At 41.7% G+C, this 23,287-nt stretch overlaps 3 protein-coding genes across 4 annotated transcripts in view; 2 read left to right on the top strand and 1 right to left on the bottom strand.

Annotated features, from left to right (window-relative positions):
• LOC306930709 (uncharacterized protein) overlaps window positions 1–3,440 on the top strand; it is a gene marked incomplete at its 5' end in the record, with an annotated part of 28,069 nt that extends 24,629 nt beyond the window's left edge. Inside the window, 4 exons of the mRNA XM_079511803.1 lie at window positions 54–230; window positions 1,198–1,288; window positions 1,740–1,817; window positions 2,679–3,440. Coding sequence (XP_079367929.1) covers window positions 54–230; window positions 1,198–1,288; window positions 1,740–1,817; window positions 2,679–2,929 — 597 coding nt within the window. The 3' untranslated portion in view covers window positions 2,930–3,440. The remainder of the gene's footprint in view (window positions 1–53; window positions 231–1,197; window positions 1,289–1,739; window positions 1,818–2,678) is intronic.
• fam83b (family with sequence similarity 83 member B) overlaps window positions 1–23,287 on the bottom strand; it is a 360,421-nt gene that overhangs the window by 68,610 nt on the left and 268,524 nt on the right. The window lies entirely within an intron of this gene.
• The window catches only part of col21a1 (collagen, type XXI, alpha 1), a 50,394-nt gene continuing 36,266 nt past the window's right edge, over window positions 9,160–23,287 (top strand). For both annotated transcript variants that reach the window (XR_013790939.1, XM_079512060.1), the window contains exons 1-9: window positions 9,160–9,276; window positions 12,147–12,274; window positions 12,523–13,080; window positions 13,552–13,723; window positions 13,842–14,070; window positions 15,579–15,752; window positions 18,531–18,608; window positions 20,687–20,770; window positions 23,027–23,086. Coding sequence is in view for 1 of the 2 variants with exons in the window: in XM_079512060.1 (XP_079368186.1) it covers window positions 12,178–12,274; window positions 12,523–13,080; window positions 13,552–13,723; window positions 13,842–14,070; window positions 15,579–15,752; window positions 18,531–18,608; window positions 20,687–20,770; window positions 23,027–23,086 (1,452 nt within the window). In the remaining variant the exon portion in view is untranslated. The remainder of the gene's footprint in view (window positions 9,277–12,146; window positions 12,275–12,522; window positions 13,081–13,551; window positions 13,724–13,841; window positions 14,071–15,578; window positions 15,753–18,530; window positions 18,609–20,686; window positions 20,771–23,026; window positions 23,087–23,287) is intronic.

Genomic DNA, 23,287 nt, shown 5'->3' with positions numbered 1-23,287 from the left:
GCTGCGTTCCAGTGGTGATGGATGGGATAATGTCTGATTTGTTGCACATGCAGGGCCCGACCCTCTCTGCTCAACATGTGATCGAGGTCTGCAAACAAGTGGTGTTGGAACAGATGTCCACCTTTGCCAACTCAGTGAAGAGGACGTGTGCAGCCGTGTGTCCCCTCTACGGCGATGTACCCATGGGTGCCCCAGGCAAACCGGGACAGAAAGGACCGCCCGGATCCACTGTGAGTTTCAAAACAATTGTATCCATTGGTTAAAACCGAGTAGTTTTCCGTGACAGACAATATTCCTGGAGTATACCTTTAGCAGACACACGTCCCGAAAACGTTTTTAAACCTAATTTCACATAGGCCTTACTGTACGCCCTGCACTGTACTGTATGCCCTATACATGATTTGATTCTGCCTCCCTGGCTAAAGAAAATGCTAACACGTTGCATGAGTGTGGACTGGCCTGAGAGAGCTCAACTATTTGGCAGTATAGTTTGGAATGAAAGCATTCCGATTTTCCACGTCTCCATGAGGACAAATAAGAAGTCACAGACAAGGCACTTGGTCTGTGTTGAATGGTTTTTGGAGAGAATCTAGACTGTCCTTGGCCTGGAACCCTTTTCCACATTTATTACACGGGGCAGAACCTATACAGGTCCCACACATGCTTTATAATCACAAAGACTCTCAGGCTGATAATTGTCCGTGAAGGTTCAGATGTTTAAAAATACACTTTATTAGATTAGTCCTTGTATAGGAAACCTGTCAGTTGAGAACTAAACCGTGCACCGCTGATTGTCGCGAATGCCAAAGAAAAGAATATTACCAGAGTTGCAGTGTTACATTGCAAGTTCTGTGCTGCACGCACGCACGCACGCACGCACGCACGCACGCACGCACGCACGCACGCATGCACGCACGCACGCACGCACACACGCACACACACCAATAAACCCATCTAATTAGTTGCCCGGGGCCCCCCAGGGCTCTATATATACTTGGTCCACTCCAATTCACTTCGCCGAAAATACCCAAGCTTGTAGATCTGCTATTTTCCCTGGCATATGTCTACATATCATGTCATCTATATTACGTTATATTATGTTATGGTAAGTGCTATGGGCTAAGGTGGAGTCTGATGTTGAAACCAGAATAGTGACGCTAGGGTTCAGCTGGTTAAGACTACAATTTGTGTTGTCAGGGTGACTCTGGTCTTGATGGCGTTGACGGAGAAGTGGGCCAGCCAGGCTTCTATGGAGAGGCTGGTGATCTAGGCAAAACAGGACAAACAGGTGTGAAACATAAATTGCAAGACCACTTCATATTTCTTCCTTCCTTTTTTTTCATTCTCCAGTGCTTATTTTGTGCCTGCCTCGTATCATTACTCAAATTAGATTGTGATAAACTAGCAGTGCTAAAATCAAACATTGTCCAGCAACATTGAATCCTGTACAGTATATTTGTGTGTGTTCCCGCATTATAAATAAAAATTTGTCGTTAAAGAGCTTTGCATGATGTCACACATATGATACATTTCCCGGCCAGGCCTGTGAAACTGAAGAATATTTACAAGGTGTTTTTAAAGATTTATTTAGCAATGATCTCAGTAACACACATGGTCATTAATGAACTTGAACAGCATGTTATTGTGTACTAGCTGAGTCCCAGGGGGCATCGCATTTTAGTTTGGTATTGGTATTCTGTTGTCATTCTTCTTGAGAGAACCATGTGTGTGGCTTACAGGTGACAGGGGAGACCAAGGTGACAAAGGTTCAAAGGGATATGGTCTGCCTGGCTATACTGGAGACCAAGGACCAAATGGTAAATTTCATATCCAAAATGTACTTTAGTTCAATAATTTCAACTGAGTGAAAAACTAAACCAAAGTTTCTGAACTGCTGCTTTTCATGAGATATTGAAGAGCAATGTTGCGTTCACTTCACATGGGTAGACGCAAAGATACAGTCGAGTCTACCATTCATTGTCAATGGAAGCCAGCGACATGATGATGCAAAGATGCAATGATGCAAGTAGCTGCTCCACACTTGTAATCTTTGCGTCTTTGCATCTTTGCGTGCAAGGGCTTGTTTTTGACATACAATACAGGAGTTTCACATTACACTACTGTAGTCAGTGTGAAACAGAAGGTTAGCCAAGGGACTACTAACCATTGTGGTTCCTGCACTGTACTGAGTGGACTTCTGACATAGACCTACTGCACATATGAACGGAGCTGCTACCTTTAAACACTGAGGCTTTTTTGTATACTATTTAATTAGTTTGGGGGAAAATGCTGCTAATTATCCCAATAGTGACTGCAAAAGATTGCTGGTATTTGTCTCAAAAACCACTTTACACCATGTGACATAAAGTGTTGTACCCCCTCCAACTGTACTGTACATACTTTCCAAAGTATGTACAGTATGTCTACAATTTTTATTGTTTTTATTATGTTTCGACACTTGCTTTGGCAATGCAAACGTATGTTTTCTCATGCCAATAAAGCTCCATTAAACTGAATTGATGAGAAGGACGCTTGCCAAAAGAAAATACACAAACATTTCTCGATAATGTGTTTGTCATTAAATAAAAAAATACAAAAAATAAAGTAAAATGGAAAACGTCCTCTGCTAATTCAGGAATCCGGGAGGCACTGAATAAAATGTTATCTCCAATTTTCAGGTCAGCGCGGGCGTCTTGGCAGAGCCTTTAATGGCCAGCCAGGGAAGCCAGGTGAGAGGGGACACGTGGGTCGGCCGGGACTCAGGGGTCACTCGGGTCTCAGAGGAGTACCGGGTGTCTGCTTGACCTCTGGGTGCTCTCTGCTCAACGCCATCACCAGCACACCACCACCACCACAAGCAGTAGCACCCCAGAGGCCGAGAGGCGCCGAGAGACCGAGAGGAGCCCAAAGGTCGAGAGGCCGCCCTTAGAGACATAAAGAATACTTGTAATGAAGTCACCACATGGCTGGAGAATGGGAGGTACATGGAGATTGTGGAAGTGAGGGGATTGGTGGATTGTTTTTGTTAATAAATGTATATTTACATGTGAGGGTCAAATAAATTGCTTTGATGTAAAAACCTGCATCTCAACTGAAATCTTGCGAGACGACACAAATCTGGGGAACTCCTTGGCAAAAGACTAATCTTCTCCACAGCAGTGGAAGTTCACTTGGAAGAAACCTTGTAAAAAGAGAGAGAGAAAAAAAAGCATCTTCATTTGATAACTTCTAGTTGTGCCGCGAAGCGATTGCAGAACTATTGTACTAAGGCTGTATGTTTGTGTGTGTATAGTATGTACATGTATGTATGTCACTTTGTCCACAATGACTCGATACACTTTATCCTTGCCGAATCACAACACAACAGGGACATGCTGTGCAATTCTGTGGTCAAAGGTCAAGGTCGGTGATGAGCCAATTAAGCTGCTCAGCTACTGTATGCAGACACTCTGGGTTGCCCTTGTTTAAAGATGGAGTGCCGTGATTTTTGTATTTTTCATGTGTTTATGAGGTGACAGTACGAGTACTTCATTAGACCCCTTGGTGTGGCAATGATGTCTTCCCTTTGTATTTAGGGTTTCTTCCTGGAGGGTGAAACCTTGACAGTCAAATGTGCCAATGAAAAAAACAGTGATATAGTGAAATCGTCCCTTCCCCTAACCCCTCCCCCATTTTCATACAACAGCTGTGGGTGCGGCTTCAGTTCAGGTGGATCACCACCCATCACCACCCACCAGGCAAACCAGGCATCAGGTTTTTGTGTCCACATAAAAACGGCATTTTAACATTTTAACTGTACACTTTTTAAAAAAAAATCTTCATCCTTATATAATAAAAATACCTGATGATCATGTTTTAGGGTGGAAAAAATTATGGCACTCCATCTTTAAAATGATTTCACATGAGTCAGAGTTGTCCTTGAATAACTGTTCTTTATAATAAAAGTACAAAAAGGATAATCTTGTTTTATTCCACCAGTGCTGTTTGCCTTTTGCTTAGCTTTCATAGAGATAAGTGTTTCTGCCTCGCTCAATTTCATTAGTGCATTCATGATCACAGCAATATATTTGTTGGAAGGATATACCAAAATTAATACGCAATATGGGTACTGTGCTGGTGCTTTTATTTTTTATTAAGCGCTTGTTTTTTTCATAATGGCAGCTTTGGAGTAATGGAAAAAGCTAGCAACATCTTTAATACTTAGTCAACAGCAGTAAATGCTGCAAGAGCTGTTTTTATTTGTATTTCACATATAGCTTGCATTGTGTATTTCACACCCAGATTTTATGATGCTGCCTGAAATTATTTAATGACAGCTTAACATCCATCACAGTCTGCTTTCACGGCATAGATATTATGATGCCTTTTCACAAACGCAGCATAATACCTTTGTAGAATTTATTGCTGCAATACGGTATTTAACAGGCTCGTGTTCAACAGGGTCCAAATTCAGATTTTCCAAGGAAAAGATGGACCCAGCACCTCACGTTTCAGAAGATCTTCAGTTGCAGAGTTGAGTGCTGACAGACGTAGGCTATAGCCTATTTGTGTTTGTTTAGCAGAAGGGTTGAAAATGTAGAAAGGTAACAATCTCTGCACCGGGTTTTCCATATTCAGTACGAATCTGTTATTGACAGCCTCGAGCCTGTGTGAATGCTGACTCTTATTTTTAGATGTTGTTGTGGAGATGAGAATAAACACCGGCCATGTTTTCCACAGCCACAGATCTAATGAGGAAAGACTTTTTCTTGGAGGAGCTCTCTCTCTCTCTCTCTCTCTCTCTCTCTCTCTCTCTCTCTCTCTCTCTCGGCCACTGCGTGTGGCTCTCGCACTGTTTCCTGGCGCGTGTCAGTTTCCTGCGAGGGACCCACCTATTGTAAGTGGACATCCTCTGACAGCTTCTCTGTGCCTGTGGCTGTGGCTGAGGCTGCAGCGTCATGCCTGTGGCTGCACTACTGCTCTGTGCTGTTCCGTGTGGTGTTCCCTCTGAGGACCAGTGGTAGAAGAAGTACTCAGATTATTATTATTATTTTGTAGAAGTACTCTCTTGCAAGTAAAAGTCCTGTATTGAAAATGACCCATATTATTCAAGTCCATTTCACAAAATCTTTCAAAAATAGCAGATCTACAAGCTCGGAATGCTTTATGAGCTTGTGGACTATTTTTGATTAGACAAAGTATACAATAGGGCTTTATTGATTTGTGTATGTCTTGTAACAACTAATCAAAATTGACAAAGTAACTAAAGCTGTCAAATATGGAGTAAAAAATACAATATATTTCTCTTACAGTAAATGTATTGGAGTAGCTAGGATGTTAATACTCAACTTAAGTGAAGTAAAAGTACCTTAAAATTGTACAGTTATAGTACTTGAGTAAATGTACTTACAGTAGTTACTTTCCACTACTGCTTCTGAGGACACTACAACCAACTCTCTCCATGGAAACTCTTAGTCTTCCAGCCGTTCTCATCTGGAGGCCCTCTCAGGGGTCCAATCATTTGCATCAGACATGCATCACATTAATCCCTGTGGCAAACCATGCAAGTGATCATGATAATTGCAGTCTAATGCATGTGATTTGAAACCATTATTGCTCAACCAAAATCCCCAGCAGACAGAAAGCAGGGAGGACTGTGTGGTTTTGATTCAAAGTGATGGCAGGGAAGTCATTTTAACGAGAGAGATGTTTTACGTTGCACTCGGTCAACTGTAATAAAGCTTTCGGAGCACGATCCAGAAACAAACATGATCATTTAAAAATGTGACTGTCTACACCTTTGTAATTTTGCGCTACAAATCACCCCAATGCCTTGAAAGAAAATAAATTATAGTTGTTTTTGCTCCTAAAACAGCAGCCAGGAACCAAATTTGTGACAGTGACTGCTAAAGTGCATTAAAGTGCATTAAAGGAGCATTCAGTGATTTGGGTGATTTGGAGGAAAAAAAAGGTCCACCCGGTAACAAGATGTGCACATGCACACGCTCTACAGTGGGGGAAGTACAACAGACCAACAGCATGCGCACCAATGCCCGCCCCACTCGATCATGATTGGAGAAAGGCCCCTCTCATCCTGATTGGATGAAGGCTTTGCCACCCAAAGCCCAAACCGAAACTAGGGTTTTTTGACCCCAGGGGCTCACTGGGGACAGGGAGGTACTCCTTATATGGTCATCACACTTTATAGTAGGGAGGATTATCCAAAAAATAAGAAAAAATAAGTGATATTTGAATTAAGTGAAATCACTGAATATACCTTTAACTAGTGGAGCCACTAGGGCCAATTGTCTTTCTTTCTTTCTTTCTTTCTTTCTTTCTTTCTTTTCTTAACCATGGTTAAGGTTTTACACGTTTATAGTTCTCTATTATGTAACCAGGAAATCCCCAATTCCTTCATTCCCCGGAGCTGTCTCGTCCAACTGCACAATTAATGTAAGTATTGTGATAGAACTACAGCGCATTGTCAAGTTTTCCAGAAGTTTCAAGCTTACCGGTATCTATCACAGCTGTGATCAACGCCAAATATTCAGCAGTTACCGGCATTGACCACCAGGAGGTGCTATGCCTCAACAACTCCCCAGACCTCAAAAGCCACTGCTGCTCCAATGCAGGACAAGTCAAGATCATCATGTGACCTCTGGATGATGATGACCCCTGTAAAGTAACTCACGGAACAACAGCACCCCTGGCACTACCTGTCTCGTGAGTATTACTCTTTGATGGATACAGATTGCTTGATCATTTTAACAGTAGAGGTTAATTTCCTGTTGCTCCCCTAGGATGCGTTTGATGATGTGGACATATGATTTAAAGAAGCTAGTCATATGGAGAACAGATACACATTTAAGCAATCAGTCTTATTTCTCCTGCTCATTGAAGGATGATGCTAATATAGGTGGTGTTTCGTTCAGGCCTTACAACAACATGGTAGGCCTACATGACATTCCTCTAACCTTCCACAGTCAGTCAGCATGACCACTCGCCTTGTACAGTGCCCCTCTTTCTTCCCCATGGATTTCAGTTACTGTTGCACATGAAGTGCAGTACAGTACAGTACAGTACAGTACAGTACAGTACAGTACAGTACAGTACAGTACAGTAGTAGTAGTACAGTACAGTGTACGGTACAGTACAGTACAGTACAGTACAGTACAGTAGACCTACAATACGCGCAGTGGCGCTATCAGGATGTACAAAGTTCAGGGACATTCATATATGCTTTGTGTATTAGCCCGTCTGACACCTTGATCGAGTTTACACTAAGAGCAACTGCATACTGCAGACAATACACAATGACTATTGCGCAGCAAGATGGAAACGTGCTAGACCATGGCATGCACCAGCGCCAGTCGGGAAAAATAAATAAATAAATGATACCAGGCATCCCCCAAAAGTGTGGGGACATTTAGACCAAGTCTGACCAAGTACGTACAATACAGTACAGTATATACTTCTTGGTAGCACTGGTAGCTACCGTCTTGTTGGCTGACTGTGACTAGCCTGGCTAATAAGCCAGACTCAAATCACACTGTTGTTTTGCCAACGGCTGATTCGGTCTGGCTTATTATCCAGGCTAGACTGTGACCAGTGTTGCCAGATTTTGCAAACAGAAACAATCGGCCAGGTCTATGAAAACAAGCCCAAAACAAGCAAATAGGCTGTGTTTTACCACTTTACATCAGCTATTTGAAAATAGCAGATCTACAAGCTCACAGCGACACGTTGGGAGGTTTTACAATTTACAATTTCGGCATTTAGCAGAAGCACTTAATCCATTGTGATTGTGAGTGATTTACAGTAAGCAAGAACAACATATAGTCAATGTAATACATCAAATACATAGAAATAGCAAGGATCATAAGCAAGCTAAGGACCTAACATCCGACTAACAGTAGAATATCTGTACAATAAAACTATATGAGTATACAGTACACTATAGAGTGCTATGTCTACATAAAATACTATCTAATTAAGTTACATGAGTTTAGCCTTTGCCTACACCTGTAAGGTTGTTGAGGCTAGTGCAAGTGCTACGGGTCTGAAGAGGTGAGTTTTCAGATTATGGCAGAAGATTGGAAGTGAGTCTACTCTGCAGTTCTGATTGCAATGGGAAGTTCATTCCATAGTTTAGGAGCCAAAATGGAGAACAGTCTGGGACGTGTGACACGTTGTCCCAGGTGTTTTTGTGAAGGTTCTGCCAGCTGCCCTGTGTTGGCTGATCTGAGCGAGCGGGGGGGGCGGGGTTGTAGGGTTGGATACTTTGAATATATGGGGGTGAGGGGGTGTATCAGTGTATCAGTGTTTTGTACTCTGTGCGGGCAGCAACCGGGAGCCAATGGAGGGAGCGGATCGAGAAGGGGGGGATACATGAGAATTTTGGCTGGTTGAAGACCAAGGCATTCTGGATCAATTGGGGAGGCTTAAGTGCACATGCCGGTATAGGCAAAGATTGTTTTAGATCTGTTATTTTCAAAACATAAATTGAAATATTTCGAATATTTCTGGCACAAAATATCAGAGGGTATCACTGATGCAGGCTGTTGTGGAGTTATTATGAAACTCTGCATTCCTTTCAGATATTCGATATTAAGGCTGTGGATGTACTTGTGTGACGACTTTCAGTTGTAGATGCAGGAGCAGGATCTCAGAGATCCTTGAGATGCGTTGATCTGCAGCCCACTTTGGTCAGGTTAATGATATGAACTCATAATAGTGCTACAGAGGAACGACTTTGGAGCAGAATTAGTCACAGCAGAAGATTTAACTTGTACTGTGTGTGTGTGTGTGCGTGTGTGCGTGCGTGCGTGCGCGTGCGTGTGAATGCAATGCAATCTAGTGCTTGTCCTGCATTGAGGAACACCCCATGTTCTCTGTTTACACCCTCAGCAGACAGCAACCAATACACAGTCCAACTCCTCAACTCTTGGAAGCGTGCTGTCTACTATTACTCTAATTTTCCCTTTGCACTGACTGAGATGGGCTGGCCGTTTCAGCCTTTCGGGCTCTCCTTATCTGCTCCTCTTTCCACCCATGGTAATTGAGAGTGGCTGCAGGCCAGTGAAAGTCAAGAAAGGGTGGGTGGAGGAGGGGTGTGGGGGGGGGGTTATTTGGAAGGAGGAGGTAGAGGAACAGAGAGACAGACAGAACTGCTGGACTGGGCAGGCTTTCATTCACCAGTGAAACATGTGCATTGCTCCCCAAACTCCAGGACTCTGCAGTGCATTGACCACAGGCTATCAATGAAAGGATTAGGGGGGGTTTGGATCCTAACCTCTGGTAATTTGTTTTACTTTGTTTATGTCCTTTCTCTGAATTTTGCAAATGCTGTGTCACCACAGTTACAACAGTTATGATTTAAGTGTGTAACATCTTTAATGCATCAGAGCATCAGCATGACAGACTAGTTGATGTGTTGTGTTTCAGTACAGATTTCATTGTGGATTGTTTTGCAAATCTTCAGATTCATTGGTTAGTATTAGTCTAGCTAGCTGCATGTTGCAGTAGGCTATAGCCACATATTGAAGACATTAAGGTTATCAGTCCCTTGTTTGTGCCGCTGTCATGCAAAGAATGAATGGAATTATTTCATTGATGTTTTCTGGCTGCTTCACAACTCATAAAAGGATGTTCCATGCTCATTTCTTCTATAAAGACAATAACACTTTTATTATGCATGAGATGTTGTGAATTATTTACAGTATATGTATCAATATGAATGGTTGGAACGTGGAACATGTTGGACAAGTAGACCCCATAAGTTTAGGAGGTGCAAGCATAGTGAATATATCAGTTTACAGTTTGGAATATTATAAATTATTTTGAGAAAGTACTGTTCTGGCTTTCCTTGCCTACAAAAACAAAAACCTGGAAGCAATCTATTTTCCAGTATCTTGGCAAAGTTGTCTTATTGATTTTGGAGTAGCATAGGATCATATTAACACGTTTACAGCAGTTGTGTACAACATTTCATGGGAAATGTAGGACTGCAGGTGCTGATCTGAAGAATTCCCAAATGTGTATGCTCTAAACAAACAGGTCTAAATAGGATTATTATGTGGCTATAGGTCAGTGTGAGATGTGAAGCTAAATGGAACCTTAAAATATGTGGTCTAAATGTGTGGCATGTTATGAGTAGCCAAAATACTCAAGCAAGATTAATCCAAACACAACTTCCCCTAAGGCTTTTGTTGTCATGTTTAGTTGTATGTACTGGCAAGCTCGTCTTCCTGAAAGTGTTGATGTTGGTTTTCAAAGGGGATTATTCCGTGCCCTGAATACCAGCCTGACATGACGTCATCGCAACCCAGGCCAAAACCTATAAAGTGTCTGCACTACCCCTATAACACCAGAGGTCATGGACTAGGCTGTAGTGCAGACAGAATGCCATATGGAGAATGATACTGGTCTGCTAGACAAGTGTGCTGGTAGATCTGGAAGGCTTTACTACATCCTGCATGCTTTTGTAGGATTAATACGTCATCAAGTACAAATGTAGCCTTCATAGGAAAGTAATGTTGCATCTTGACAACTTTGTTGTCAAATGAATATATTTTTTTTTATTTTATTCTTGGACAAAGGTAGCTTCTCCTTCATCATAGTACATGTGTTTGGTCGCCGTCCAAGGCTAGAACTTTCACTGTCTGACGGGGCAAATTAATTCCATGTGGCTCCAGCGGAGGTGTAGAAATACTCAGTTTGGGGGGAAGTCAGTGGAGAGGAAAGTCATGCCGACTGGCCCATGTCAGTGGTGATGCGTTCCAACAGCCTCCCCCAGCACCGTGTCAAGGCAGAGCACATGGAGAAAATGGCCCTGCACAACCGTGGCAGCTTAGCGGCATGTTGAGCTGTGTTCCTTCAACTTGCAGCTTACATGATGGAAAAACACAATCATGTTATGGATCTGACAACAGTTTGGCCACACAGCCACAATGACATAGCCAAGAGTTTAATCTTGTGCGCCATTAAGCCTAGTTCAGACCAAAGATTCGCGATGAGACGAAGCAGTTTTAAACACATTTATATTTCGTCATACTATGGTGTTGTGGACCGAAAGGTGTGAGCTTTGTCAGTCTGAATTACTCTTCAAGTTGACCTTTACATGTCAATTAAATTACTGGCTAAAGTATGGTCATGTAAATGGTCAATCCTACCACAGATTACTCCTCCTTTGTAGCATATCTGTTCCTAATTTATGGCTTCTTCCTTTTATAATGTCAGCTGTTTCTTTCTATTGCTGGAAACTACTATAAAATGTAGTTTCCTAAAGCAGCCACAGAGAAACTAAATATGATTAAATGTCTGATGTCTACTCACATGCCCAGCACAATGATTCCTGACTCCTGGCAATGCCAAAAGCTGACAACCTTAACCAGTCTCTCCAATGAATATGACAAGCATTTTATTAGTTTCTATGGCTTTTTAGTTTTTAGAACTCCATTCCATCTCTAATTCCATTAACATGGACATAACCCCCATTGTACTTGTAGGCTGTGATTACCTCTTGTTTCCAGCACATGCTATAGTTCCACTTTCAGATAAACTGTGCAGACTGCATGTATTTTATGTAACATGTTTTGTAATTGGCATTATCTGATATTAATGTTCCCTACTGTGTATCATTCTTGTCTTAAAAGTTAACACCTTAAAACAAAGGCACTTCCAATGGCCTGCCTCATGACCATTGTTCAGCATCTTGTCCCTGTGTGAAATTTGGTAACAAATAAATAGAAATAAGTCACATACTTTGCCTTGGGCTTTTAGTGCTACAGGACCACTGCAGTCACTACAGGACCACTCAGTGTGAGCTTAGTTAGAACATTCATTCACAACACATTATTACGTTTATCCGTAATAAGGCCGATTTTACAAATGTCTTCTAACTCCTAACAGATTTGATGTCAGGGATGCTCAAATGTTTTCATGTCATGGCCCAAAATTATATATATTTGGCCGCCGACCCCCAGTCACTACAGGACCACTCAGTGGCACAATGTGCTACCAAATCACTTATGGAGAATGATCCTTAACAATAGTCTGAGGTGTTAACTCTTGCCAAGGTAAGAATGCCATGATGCACATGTCATGAAAGCTGATATTGTTCATTCTGTCATCAGTAGTACAATGCATGTGTTTCCCTCTTCCTGTAGGTGCACAATTGGAGCTTGGTACTTCTGCATAATGGGTTACAAAACCAGATCCATGCATTGTGTCTTGCAGTGTGTATGCTTCATGCTGCTCCATTTGCTTATTACAGCACAAGATGAAGGCATAAGAAGTAAGAACACTTCTGTCTTCATTTCCTGACACTTTTCGATCCATGTTGTCCATTCTTTAAAGATAGAACATTGTGTAGGCTACTGTACTTTCAAACACATCTGAAACATGTACTGCGTTTGCATTTCTTTAATGTATTGCTTTAATGTTGAATGCAAAAATATGTCCTTCAAAAGTGAGAGTATATATTGCTCTTTTATCAGCTCTGAAAGAGCCACTGATTCAGTTGTGTCTTTGTCTCCTGTTTAGGTTGTAGGACTGCACCATCTGATTTGGTCTTTATTGTAGATGGCTCGTGGAGTGTAGAGGATGTTAATTTTGAAATAGTTAAGGGATGGCTAGTCAACATAACGCAAAGCTTCAACATTGGAGCAAAGTTCACCCAAGTTGGAGTGGTCCAGTACAGTGACGATCCCGTGTTAGAAATACCTCTGGGCACACACGTCTCCAACACAGACCTCATCAAAGCAATGCAGAACATTGATTACATGGGCGGAAACACGCGCACGGGGACAGCCATCAAGTTTGCTACAGACAGACTGTTTGGCCTCTCTGAACGCGGCCCAAAAGGCATCGCCAGAATTGCCGTTGTCCTCACAGACGGCAAGTCTCAAGACGAGGTGATGACGGCTGCAGAGGCAGCAAGGAAAAAAGGAGTAATCCTCTTTGCAATTGGTGTTGGGCCTGCACAAGAGGCTGAGCTGAAAGATATCGCAAACAAGCCGGCCTCATCATACGTGTTCTACGTAGAGGACTTCAAGGGGATTGTCAAGATCCGCCAGGTCATACGTCAAAAATTGTGTGAAGGTATACGCACTTTTATACCAGTGAATGGGGCTGCATGTTGATTAAGGCATGTAGGCTAACAGGCGTGTGTACTTCTGGCATTTCAGGCAACGCCACATCTTGTGTCACTAACTGAGTTAATTATCTAGACGATTAACTGCTTATGATACTGTAAGTGCATATGGTGGCAATTATGTGAGCTTCTAGCTCATTCTGTTTAATGTGTGCAGCATTGAGAATCCAAATAATAGGTCTTGTTTACAGCCTTGTTGAATACAACATAAACCACTTTTCCCAAATCACTTCTCTGCTGTTTATTTAGTCAAATACATGCAGACTTGTATTTACAAGTCAAACAAAAAGATTATTATGTTATCATGTTATCATGTTTTCTGATATGACACTATGATGGCTCGGAATTTATTTGTTCTTTTTGCACCTCTGTTTTTCTCTCGCATTCCATTTGTCTCTGTATTCCATGGTCCATTGCAGAGCTTGTTTGCCCAGCAAGAATACCCGTAGAGTCTCAAGATGAGGACATCAAGGGATTTGATCTTCTGAGGCATTTGAATTTTGCCAAAAAAGCAAAGAAGACACAGGGGACACACAGTGGCACTAAAGCCTATGAAGTAACATCTCGTATGGACCTCAGTGAAGATACACGGTAAACAAAACCATACTTATAACCACTTGGGAGAGGCTTATTTTCATCTTTTTGTTTTATTGTTATTTACACTATCACCCATGTATTCAAACATGTCTTTCTACACCTGACCCATAAGGGCATTATTCCCAGATGGCCTCCCTCCATCCTATGTTTTTGTGGCCACCTTGAAGTATAAGGGGGGTGTGGCCACTGAAGACTGGGATCTGTGGAGAGTCCAGACTAAAGATGACAAGCCACAGATGGCAGTTACTCTGCGTGGAGTAGAACACAAGATCCTGTTCACCACCACAAGTGAAGGACTCGGTGGTATTCAAACGGTTGTTTTCTCTTCTGAGACAGCAAAGGTAAATTAAACACCTTAAATACAATTTAAATGGAGCTCACAGCGTGAGCTTAGTTAGAACATTCATTCACAACACATTATTACGTTTATCCGATTAAGACCTGAGGCCGATTTTACAAATGTCTTTTAACTCCTAACAGTTTTTCTATGTCAGGGATGCTCAAATGTTTTCATGTCATGGCCCAAAATTATATATATTTGGCCGCCGACCCCCATGTCAAAATATTTTGGTCCAGGGACGAGGCATTTCAGTTAAGATGTTCACTTAAAACATATAATGTATACAATATTTGTGATGATCTACAAGCTCATAGTGCATCACTTTGTGCCACGCTATGAGCTTGTATACAGAATATCTGCTATTTTCAAATAGCCAAAATATAAAATAATGCTTTTTAGCTCAAATCTAAAATGACACCTAATGCTTTCCCGGTCTTAATGGGATAACTAAGTAGTAACAATGCATCAAGAATGAGTGCTTACATGTATACATGTGTACAAACATGACATGTTGCAGAAGATGGTGTGTAATGTGAACCCTCATTCTTGATCCTGTCACGGATACTGCCACCATTTTGGTAGTGCCTGCCTTAAAGTTAATATTCTATTCTGGGCAGCCTACTTATCATTCCCAACAATTTGAATGAAAATCTGCTCTTCTGTACAGAACTTTGACCTTGAAAGTGACCTTGACTTTTGACCCGGAAGTTAACCATCTCTGCGGCGCAGGCGCAGCCTACTAATCATTAAAGTCAAGTTTTGAAAAACACTTAAAACACTTATTATACTGTACATTGGTGACCGCGTGATACAAACGAGGGTCTATTTGGTCCCCCTTTTTCCCCCACGCTACACTACACCAACTCTCTTGGCCGAAAATAGCCGATCTACAAGCTTATAATATAACGCATTGCAACGTGTCGCTTGCAGATTTGCTGTTCTCACCAAATGCCTATTTTTGCTGAATGAATAGGAGATATTATGACATGCCCTGGATAGGGAAGCTAGGGTTCATGTGGATAACAAGACACAGAGCATTGTACTACATTGTCTGAAATCAACCATATTTCGGACTGGCTGCTCTTAATTGTTTCCTTATATGGGTTGGATATCTCACAATACTAGTCACCATTATGATAATAGAAAAAATAATAATGAACGCTGTTAGGCTATGCCAAACCAAAGCCTTTGCCCAAGCTCTGGACATTTTCCCCCTTTGACATTTCAGCACATTCTCAATCTTGCTTTCACACGTTCACACTTTATACGGTTCAAATAATTTCATACTCTCTAAATCAGTGATCCCTGCTACTTTACTAAGCAATAATTCCTCTCTGCACGATTCCCGGGCAGTTAGGATTTTTGTTCTATTTCCTTGCAGCGTCGCTCTGTACACCTCATTATAACAAGGATAACTACAGTATTTCTCTATGTCAGCTTGTGATTTCTAAACACCATTGTGTGCTATTGGGTTCATGACAAATGTCCTATTCTTTTGTCATTAAAAAGATACTGTTTGATGAGAAGTGGCACCAACTACGGCTGCTGGTAAGTGAAGATGACGTCACTCTCTATGTGGATGACCTGGAAGTTGAAACGTTGTCACTGCTACCCTCTGTTGGCATCTTCGTTAATGGAAAAACACAAGTCGGAAAATATGTCAACAAAGAATCAACAGTACCGGTAAGGTTATCAACAATAATTGTGATTTCCAGACATGAATTTCTTTCTCTCTTTTATTTTTTCTTAATAGTGATTCAACTCGTGCGTGTGCCAACTCACTGTGGAAGCATGTTTCTAGGAAGCCGTTTACAGCTGTTTAGTCTGAAACATGCTTGGCTCAGAGAATAAGAAATCCTTGGCAATACAGGAGCATATTTGACCACTAGGTCTTAAGCTTTGCTTTATTTGGCTCTGGAAGCCTTCTTCCGGTGCAAAGAACTCTGGTCTGGATGCTCAATAACTCATATAGTCATATTTATATAATGTTCATAGGTTTGCTGTATACTTGGTCCTGAAGTGTTCCTAGGCCAAAGTGGCGATATAATCGTATAATAATGCAGCTGTTAATAATGATAATAAATAGTATATAAATAGTAATTAAATAATATAATTACTATTTTTTTACTAAACATTTTACTTCTACTAGACTAAAGATGTTGTGTGCCAAAATAGCCGATCTATAAGTTCACAACATGTTACAGCTTGTTTATGTTATTTTGGAGGCAGCACAAGGCTCTTACATTTGATAGTGTTTTAATACATTGATGTATTTTTCTACAGGGAGGATAGTTTTAGTATCTACCCATGTGTCTTGATATGTCAAATATTGAATAAGAATATGTACACTTTAAACAAAAATTGCTTTTGGTAACTGGACTTGTAAAAGCTAGATTTTTACATAAATAGTAATGGGTTGGTATGAACCAACCCATTACTTCTCTTGTTTAAACATTAATACAAGAAGCTGCCAAAATAAAGAAAGAGAGAAACAGAATTGAAAGCTGCAGCCTGCAGGGATACATTTTCTTGGCTTGTTTTAGATCCATCTAAAGCATATTTGGGTTTCTTTTTTCTATTTAACCATTAAGCCAATTCCCCAAGTGTTTGGCTGTCACTGCTGAGTGTGTAGACAACCACTACAGGCCCGTCGCTCGCTGTGGACGACTCTTCTCCATCCAACACAGTTTTGGGCTGTCTTTTCTGCTTCTCTCCAACTGGTTCCCTGTCTCTTCAGCTCCGTCTCAGTGTCTCGCCTTCAGGTGTTCTTAGGCCGCCCACTCTTCCGCTTCCTCTGAGGGTTCCAAGTCAAGTCATGGCGTGTTACTAGCTGTCGGTTTCCTCAGGGTGTGACCGATCCATCCCCACTTTCTCTTTCTCTTCCTCATTGTCTCCACCAGGTCGAAGGCATGGGGAGAGAGTATGTTTTGCACTCCGGCACCGTTAACCCGGTCGATGCCAAACTTTGCACACACTCTGGATGCAAACGATGAACCTCTGCCCCACTTTTTCCAGAACGACCTGTTATAGCGCCACCATGAGGCAGCTTTTCACATTATTTACCTATAACTGCGCCACCAAACTTTTTGATATTACTCCTCCAGATTCTGTCCAAAAATCTCGCAAATCGTTACACAGTATCTCTATAGTCATGTGCTCAAGACGGATCTGTCTAATCTAATTGGCTATAATTGGCTTTCAAAGTTTGCAGGATTGGGCCGTTATGAACAAAAAAAATCATGAACGCAGCGTGCAATTACTTGGCTGAGGAATATATCCCACCCTTTTCACATTGGCCTATTATAGCACCACCAGGAGGCCACAACCTGATCTGGCTTGGTGGAGACCTGTGCCCCGAGAGGCACTTTTTCTAGTGTCTCTCTCTTGTTTGGGCACCTGATCCTGAAAGGGTTGCGCTTCAGACAGCTGTTAATGAAAGTCTGGATCTTTTGCAATGTCCTTTTTGCAATCCTCCGCGTCTAGTCTCTGAACCGTAGAGAAGGATGGATTTGACGTTGGTATTGAAGATCCGCACTTTGGTTGACATGGCTATGGCTATAGGTCCTAGCCATCTTCAGAATGATGAAGACTAGAGCTAGACAGAGTCGGGCATTATTTCTCAGCAACTACCGGCGTGGCGTATATTATCCCTTGCATAATATACTTCAAAGCTGGTGACGTCCTTGTGCCCACCGCCGTAGAGGTCAGATTTTACCTCCCAGCAGGGATGCCCCAGCTTGGCCAGGCTTTTCATGGCAGCCATATTGACATAAATAGTTGTGTAATCTTACTTCCTTCACAGGTAGGGATGTTGACTACCCTATTCACAGGTGTTACCAATTGTTTATGTTCCATTCAGGAGTCAGGATGCTGCTATTGTGGAATTTGTGGTACTGTAATTGTGGATGCTGGCTCACTGGAAAGGCTCAAAAGCTACACTAATGGAAGACAGCCTCCATAGTCTCATTTGTAACACCTGTGAAGGAAGTAACATCCAGTTTTTCTTTATGTTGTAGGACAGGACAAGGGTTGCCGTATTCCTCTCCGTTTTGGAATGCTGCAGCCTCCAACCCTAAAGCCTCTGGACTTTGTTTATTACTCAGCTATCAGATTTATTACGGGAGATAAATATGACACTCATCACTGAGCACTTATAGAATGGTATGGTTGGTTGGCCCTCTCTATGTAGAGAGACGCAACACACATTGGTTGTTATTTATTTTTAATTTGAAAAATAATTGACTGAGCAAGGCTTAGTTAAACTGCCGGTGACATTTATTTTGTGCTTAAGACCGATCCTGACCAGATCAGATACCGCATAGCGCCCTTCATTACATGCAGGGCGTAAAATCACCCATGCGTAAAATTTGCTGGCGAGTCTTAAGCCTTAGTGTAAGTGTTTGTGTGTGCCACATTGAACCATGATTTAACCATGATTTTTCAATTTGTGATTTGAATTAGTTTGAAATCCAGAAACTCCGTATCTACTGTGACCCAGAGCAGAATGAACGCGAGTCTGCATGTGAAATTCCTGGAGTGGTGAGTACAATTACCAGTTGAATTTGTTGTAACTGACTGGGAGTGTGCGTTGGTGTCACGTGCCAGAAATATAAGCTCACCATACGTAGCGATGCAATGCTACGTATGGTTATGAGCTTGTAGATCTGTCATTTAATGGCATGCAACACCGGCGTGAAACTAACTAAATTCTACAGTTTTCTGAATGCACTAACCCTAACACAATAGAGCGTCGCAGTCCCGCCCCCTACCATGGACCAGGAAATGATTCTCCGTTCATTTTCCTCATAGACATTTCAGAAAGTATTTATTTAAAGACGTTTACGCCGCGGACAAAGCCAACTCGAATCGTGACAAATCATGACAACAAACACAATTTTTTGGGCCGAACAAATAATTAGAAAGAAGAAACAAACGGCAGGTTACAACACTTTTTTTGTTGTTTTTCTTCTTTGTAATTATTTGTTTGGTCCAAAATATTGTTTGTGTTGTCATGAGTTGTCACGACTCGAGTTGGCTTTGTCCACGGTGTAACCGTCTTTAAATAAATACTTTTTGAAATGTCTATGGGAAAAATGCATTGGGATTCATTTCCTGGTCCATGGTAGGGGGCGGGACTGCGACGCTCTATAACCAAGCACTATCCATGACCAAACACCACCACAGGCACATATTGCTGATTTGACTTTCATTGTATCATTCTTCATTCTATTGCAGAATCTTTGCGACTGTAGGTCGCATTTACTATGAAAACCTGAATCATGTTAGTTACTTAGTCACACATGCCTCCATATATGGTCACGCCTCGTGACATCACGCCTCCATGGTCATACCTCGTGGCATCTCGTGACATCATGGAGACCCTTAGATCTCCATTTCTGCATATATGGAGCTGGCCAGCAACTCTACATCTGACCTCAAACCCATAGATCTCCATATATGGAGCTGACCTGTTCTGACATTCCATATGTTGATCCTACCCCACCCGTCCTTCCTGTTCTGACAGCATAGCAAAGCGCTATAAAAAATTTCAATCCATTATTATTATTATTATCCATGATTCCATATGTTATAATGTTGATCTGACCTAATCAAACCCTGTACATTCAAGACACGCTCCATATATGGCCAGTACAGAATTCATTCCATATGTTGATCTGACCCCCCCATGCCAAAGCGCCAGCACTCGCCCAGCAGTCTTCCGTCTGCCGCCCGTCACCCAGGCGGATGCTGGTTTATATACAGTAGGGGTGTAAACAAATCGATTCGAATTAGAATCGCGATTCCCGTTATGAACGATTCAAAATCGATTCATAATTTCCAAAAATCGATTTCTTTCTTTTTTTTTCCTGCTTACAGTTACAGTTTTCACTACATGGTGTTTGTGATATGAAATGTATAAGCTTACTCTAATCACAGTATACATGTCTTCAGTCATTTTCAAGTTACTGTAGTCAGTACTAGTCACTTCAGATCAGCACAACTGTATTGTATTGTAGTATTGAATCGAGAATCATTTTGAATAGACAATCGTTTTGAATCTGGGAAAAAAAATGCTTTAGAATTTTAAAAAAAAAACGTTTTTGGATTGAGAATAGAGTTGAATCGAATCGTGACCCCAAGAATTGGAATCGAATCGTGGGACACCCAAAGATTCACAGCCCTAATATACAGTACTGTACATCACCATTATCGACCAATAGCATATTGTAATCTATGTTACTATATTTTGTCGTCTTCCTGCAAAGCAGTGGCCTATTGTGTTTGGCTAATGCCTTCATCACTAGAGCAGTCCCTTGAAGGGCCATTAATATCACTCTGATTTGAACATAAATTTATATGTACCACTACCAAACATCTTTATTTATATTTCACAGCTTTCATCCCTTGACTGTCACGCCTCAAAAAAAGTGGAAAATAGAATTATGGCAGCAGCATGACTGCAGTTTATGGCACGATAGAAGTGATTTATATTGCTATTGTGAAAGAACCACTTTAATGTACGTTTCTTTTTTGGCTCAAGCTACACTCATTGCACACCATATGCACAGTGGGTCTACTGTTGGCTATAATAATATATATTATTTGGTTCATTGCAGTGCTCCAATAGTCCAGACTACACGGAACCAACACCAGAACCCTGCGCTTGTCCTCCTGGGCCTCCTGGACTTCCAGGCTTGAAGGTCAGCTTTGAAAGATTGTATTTCTTAAGATCTGGAACAATCGGTTTCTTAAGATTTTCAGCTGTGATTCTCAACCTTTATAATTATTTTCAAGGGAAGCCACGTAGTCGGCCTAATAGGATGTCGGCATTACGAGAGGACACTTTTCGAGGACCCCCAGTTTGATATGCATTAGGTCACGTACTGTACGGACCCTCATTTGATATGATTATTATTATTATCTATGGGAACTGAATCTATACTGTAAAAATATCAATTTTAATTTAACTATGAGGGTGTACAAATGGTTCCATTTGTAATTTAACTCAGAGTGTACAAATTGGTAAACTTTTTGCACTCTCAGTCACAGTTACACACCTATAAAGGTTCATTTCGTTCCTTATTATCAATCATTTAGCCATGGGCCCCCCCTGGCTGGAATTCCCTCAAGGACCCCTGTTCCAAGTCGCCATGTTGAGAATGCCCTTTTTTGGTAGCCTTTTATCCTCAGCTGTTTTCATCAGAGGAACACCAACGGTTGCTCTGTCCGTGTCCATTACACACATTATGTACAAAAACAAATATATATTGGAGGCTTTTCTGGGCTCTATATGGACACACACACCATTTTGGAAAGAACTTGGTCTCCTTCCCTACTTCCTTCACAGGTGTTACCAATGATACTAATGAAGGGCCTCTGTTCTATTCTGGTAAAACAGAGTCAGGGTGCTGCTATTGTGCATGTTGGCTCACTAGAAACACTCTGCTACACCAGTGGGTGTCAAAGTGTCCTTGAGTGAGTTCCAAATGGCCCGTACAGTTGTGTAACTGAGAGTGTACAAATGAAACCAAATAGACCTGTAAGGGTCCATTTGGTTCCATTTGGAGTTATGGGGGTCCTTGAAATTAAAATGTTTAAATTTGAGCCTTAATTTGTATATTGGTAACACCTGTGAAGGAAGTAGGGAAGAGGCCAGGAAGTAGGAAGTTATTCTGTGTGCACAGAGTCCATTTAAGTCCTTACTGTAGCAACAACATGAAGTAGGGAAGAGGCCAGGAAGTAGGAAGTTATTCTGTGTGCACAGAGTCCATTTAAGTCCTTACTGTAGCAACAACATAGCCTGGCTCCAGCCCCTGAATCGCTAGCCACGCCCATTAAAAAAATATATTCAGGCGATTCAGATAATGGAGTGAAACGAAATGAAAATTCAGGCTGAGTGTCAGGCTAGCAACAACATGCTGCTTAGGCGCAGATGCCGTTAACTTTGTTTGACCGTTTTGGCTTATCTCTTCCTCACTTCCTTGACTTCCTTATTGACTTCCCATTGTACCGCCTCCCGCACCGAGAGTGGCTAGCTGAGACAGAGCAGATCAGAGGCAGGAACGTAGGGACGCGCAGCTAGCCACTCCCGGTGCGGGAGGCGGTACAATGGGAAGTCAATAAGGAAGTCAAGAAAGTGAGGAAGAGAGAAGCCAAAACGGTCAAACAAAGATTGATTAAACGGCATCTGCGCCGCATCTTTTGAAACATCTCACCGCCACCACCAGGCCGCAGCACATCCTGGACGGAGGGTATGTACATTTGCCTACCATAACGCGTGGAAGAAATGCACAGGGACCCTACGTAAAGTGAAGTCTGAATTTCAGAAAGGCTTTACGGAGGGTTCCGAGAGGGGCTAGCTGCTTACCTCCTAGTGGATTCAGTGGATTAATACCACACCTGGTCAAGTTTTGGCCGTGTCTTTGTGAGTAAACATTCGTCCTGTTAGGTCCTGTACTTTAGTAGCCTACTGTTCTGTTTGCCAAAACATGAGAAGACCACTGCCTTAGATCAGTAGCATTTTCAATGGAAATTCTCTCAAACAAGGAAAATGTTGGACAGTACGTCCTTCTTTAACGTTCATAGATACACACACAACATGCTTAGTCATAAAAGTCTTTACCGAAGTACCTCTGAGGGACATTACCTTGGCAATAAAACTCTTTATAAGATAAAACCTTATATGGTTGCAAGCAAGTTGGTGTTTATAAGGTCAAAGCTATGCTTTTACAACATTTAGTAATAGATTCAAAATGCTGTAAGTCTTGACTGCTCTGCAGATGTTCCAGCGACAGCATTTTAGAGCATTTATTATTATTTTTTCCCCCAGCTTTGCATTCAACATATGGATGTTGACGTTTAATCATGTTTAACTTAATTGGCTATTTGCTGAAAGTTGCTGTTTTAGTTTGGTCACACAATCACATCAGTAAGCTGATAATTCTACTCCCCTCTAGGGAGAACAAGGACATATTGCCGCTGGTAACCCTGGTCCTCCTGGTGCTGATGGTAAGCCTGTGAGTACTACATAGTTACATATACAAACATCACAAACACAACTTCATGTATCTGTTTTACCTCATAAGTGTGTGGTGCTGGGGGGTGTACGCTATGACAAATATGTCATATTTACTGTTCAATTTCATGAATGATAAAATAAACCCCTACTCTTCTCACTGCTACTTTCTATGGACAATATTCTACATTCAGTGGGTTCG

This window comes from Electrona antarctica (assembly GCF_951216825.1).
Source record: "Electrona antarctica genome assembly, chromosome: 10".
NCBI lineage: Eukaryota > Metazoa > Chordata > Actinopteri > Myctophiformes > Myctophidae > Electrona > Electrona antarctica.
This window is presented reverse-complemented; position numbering and strand designations above follow the sequence as displayed.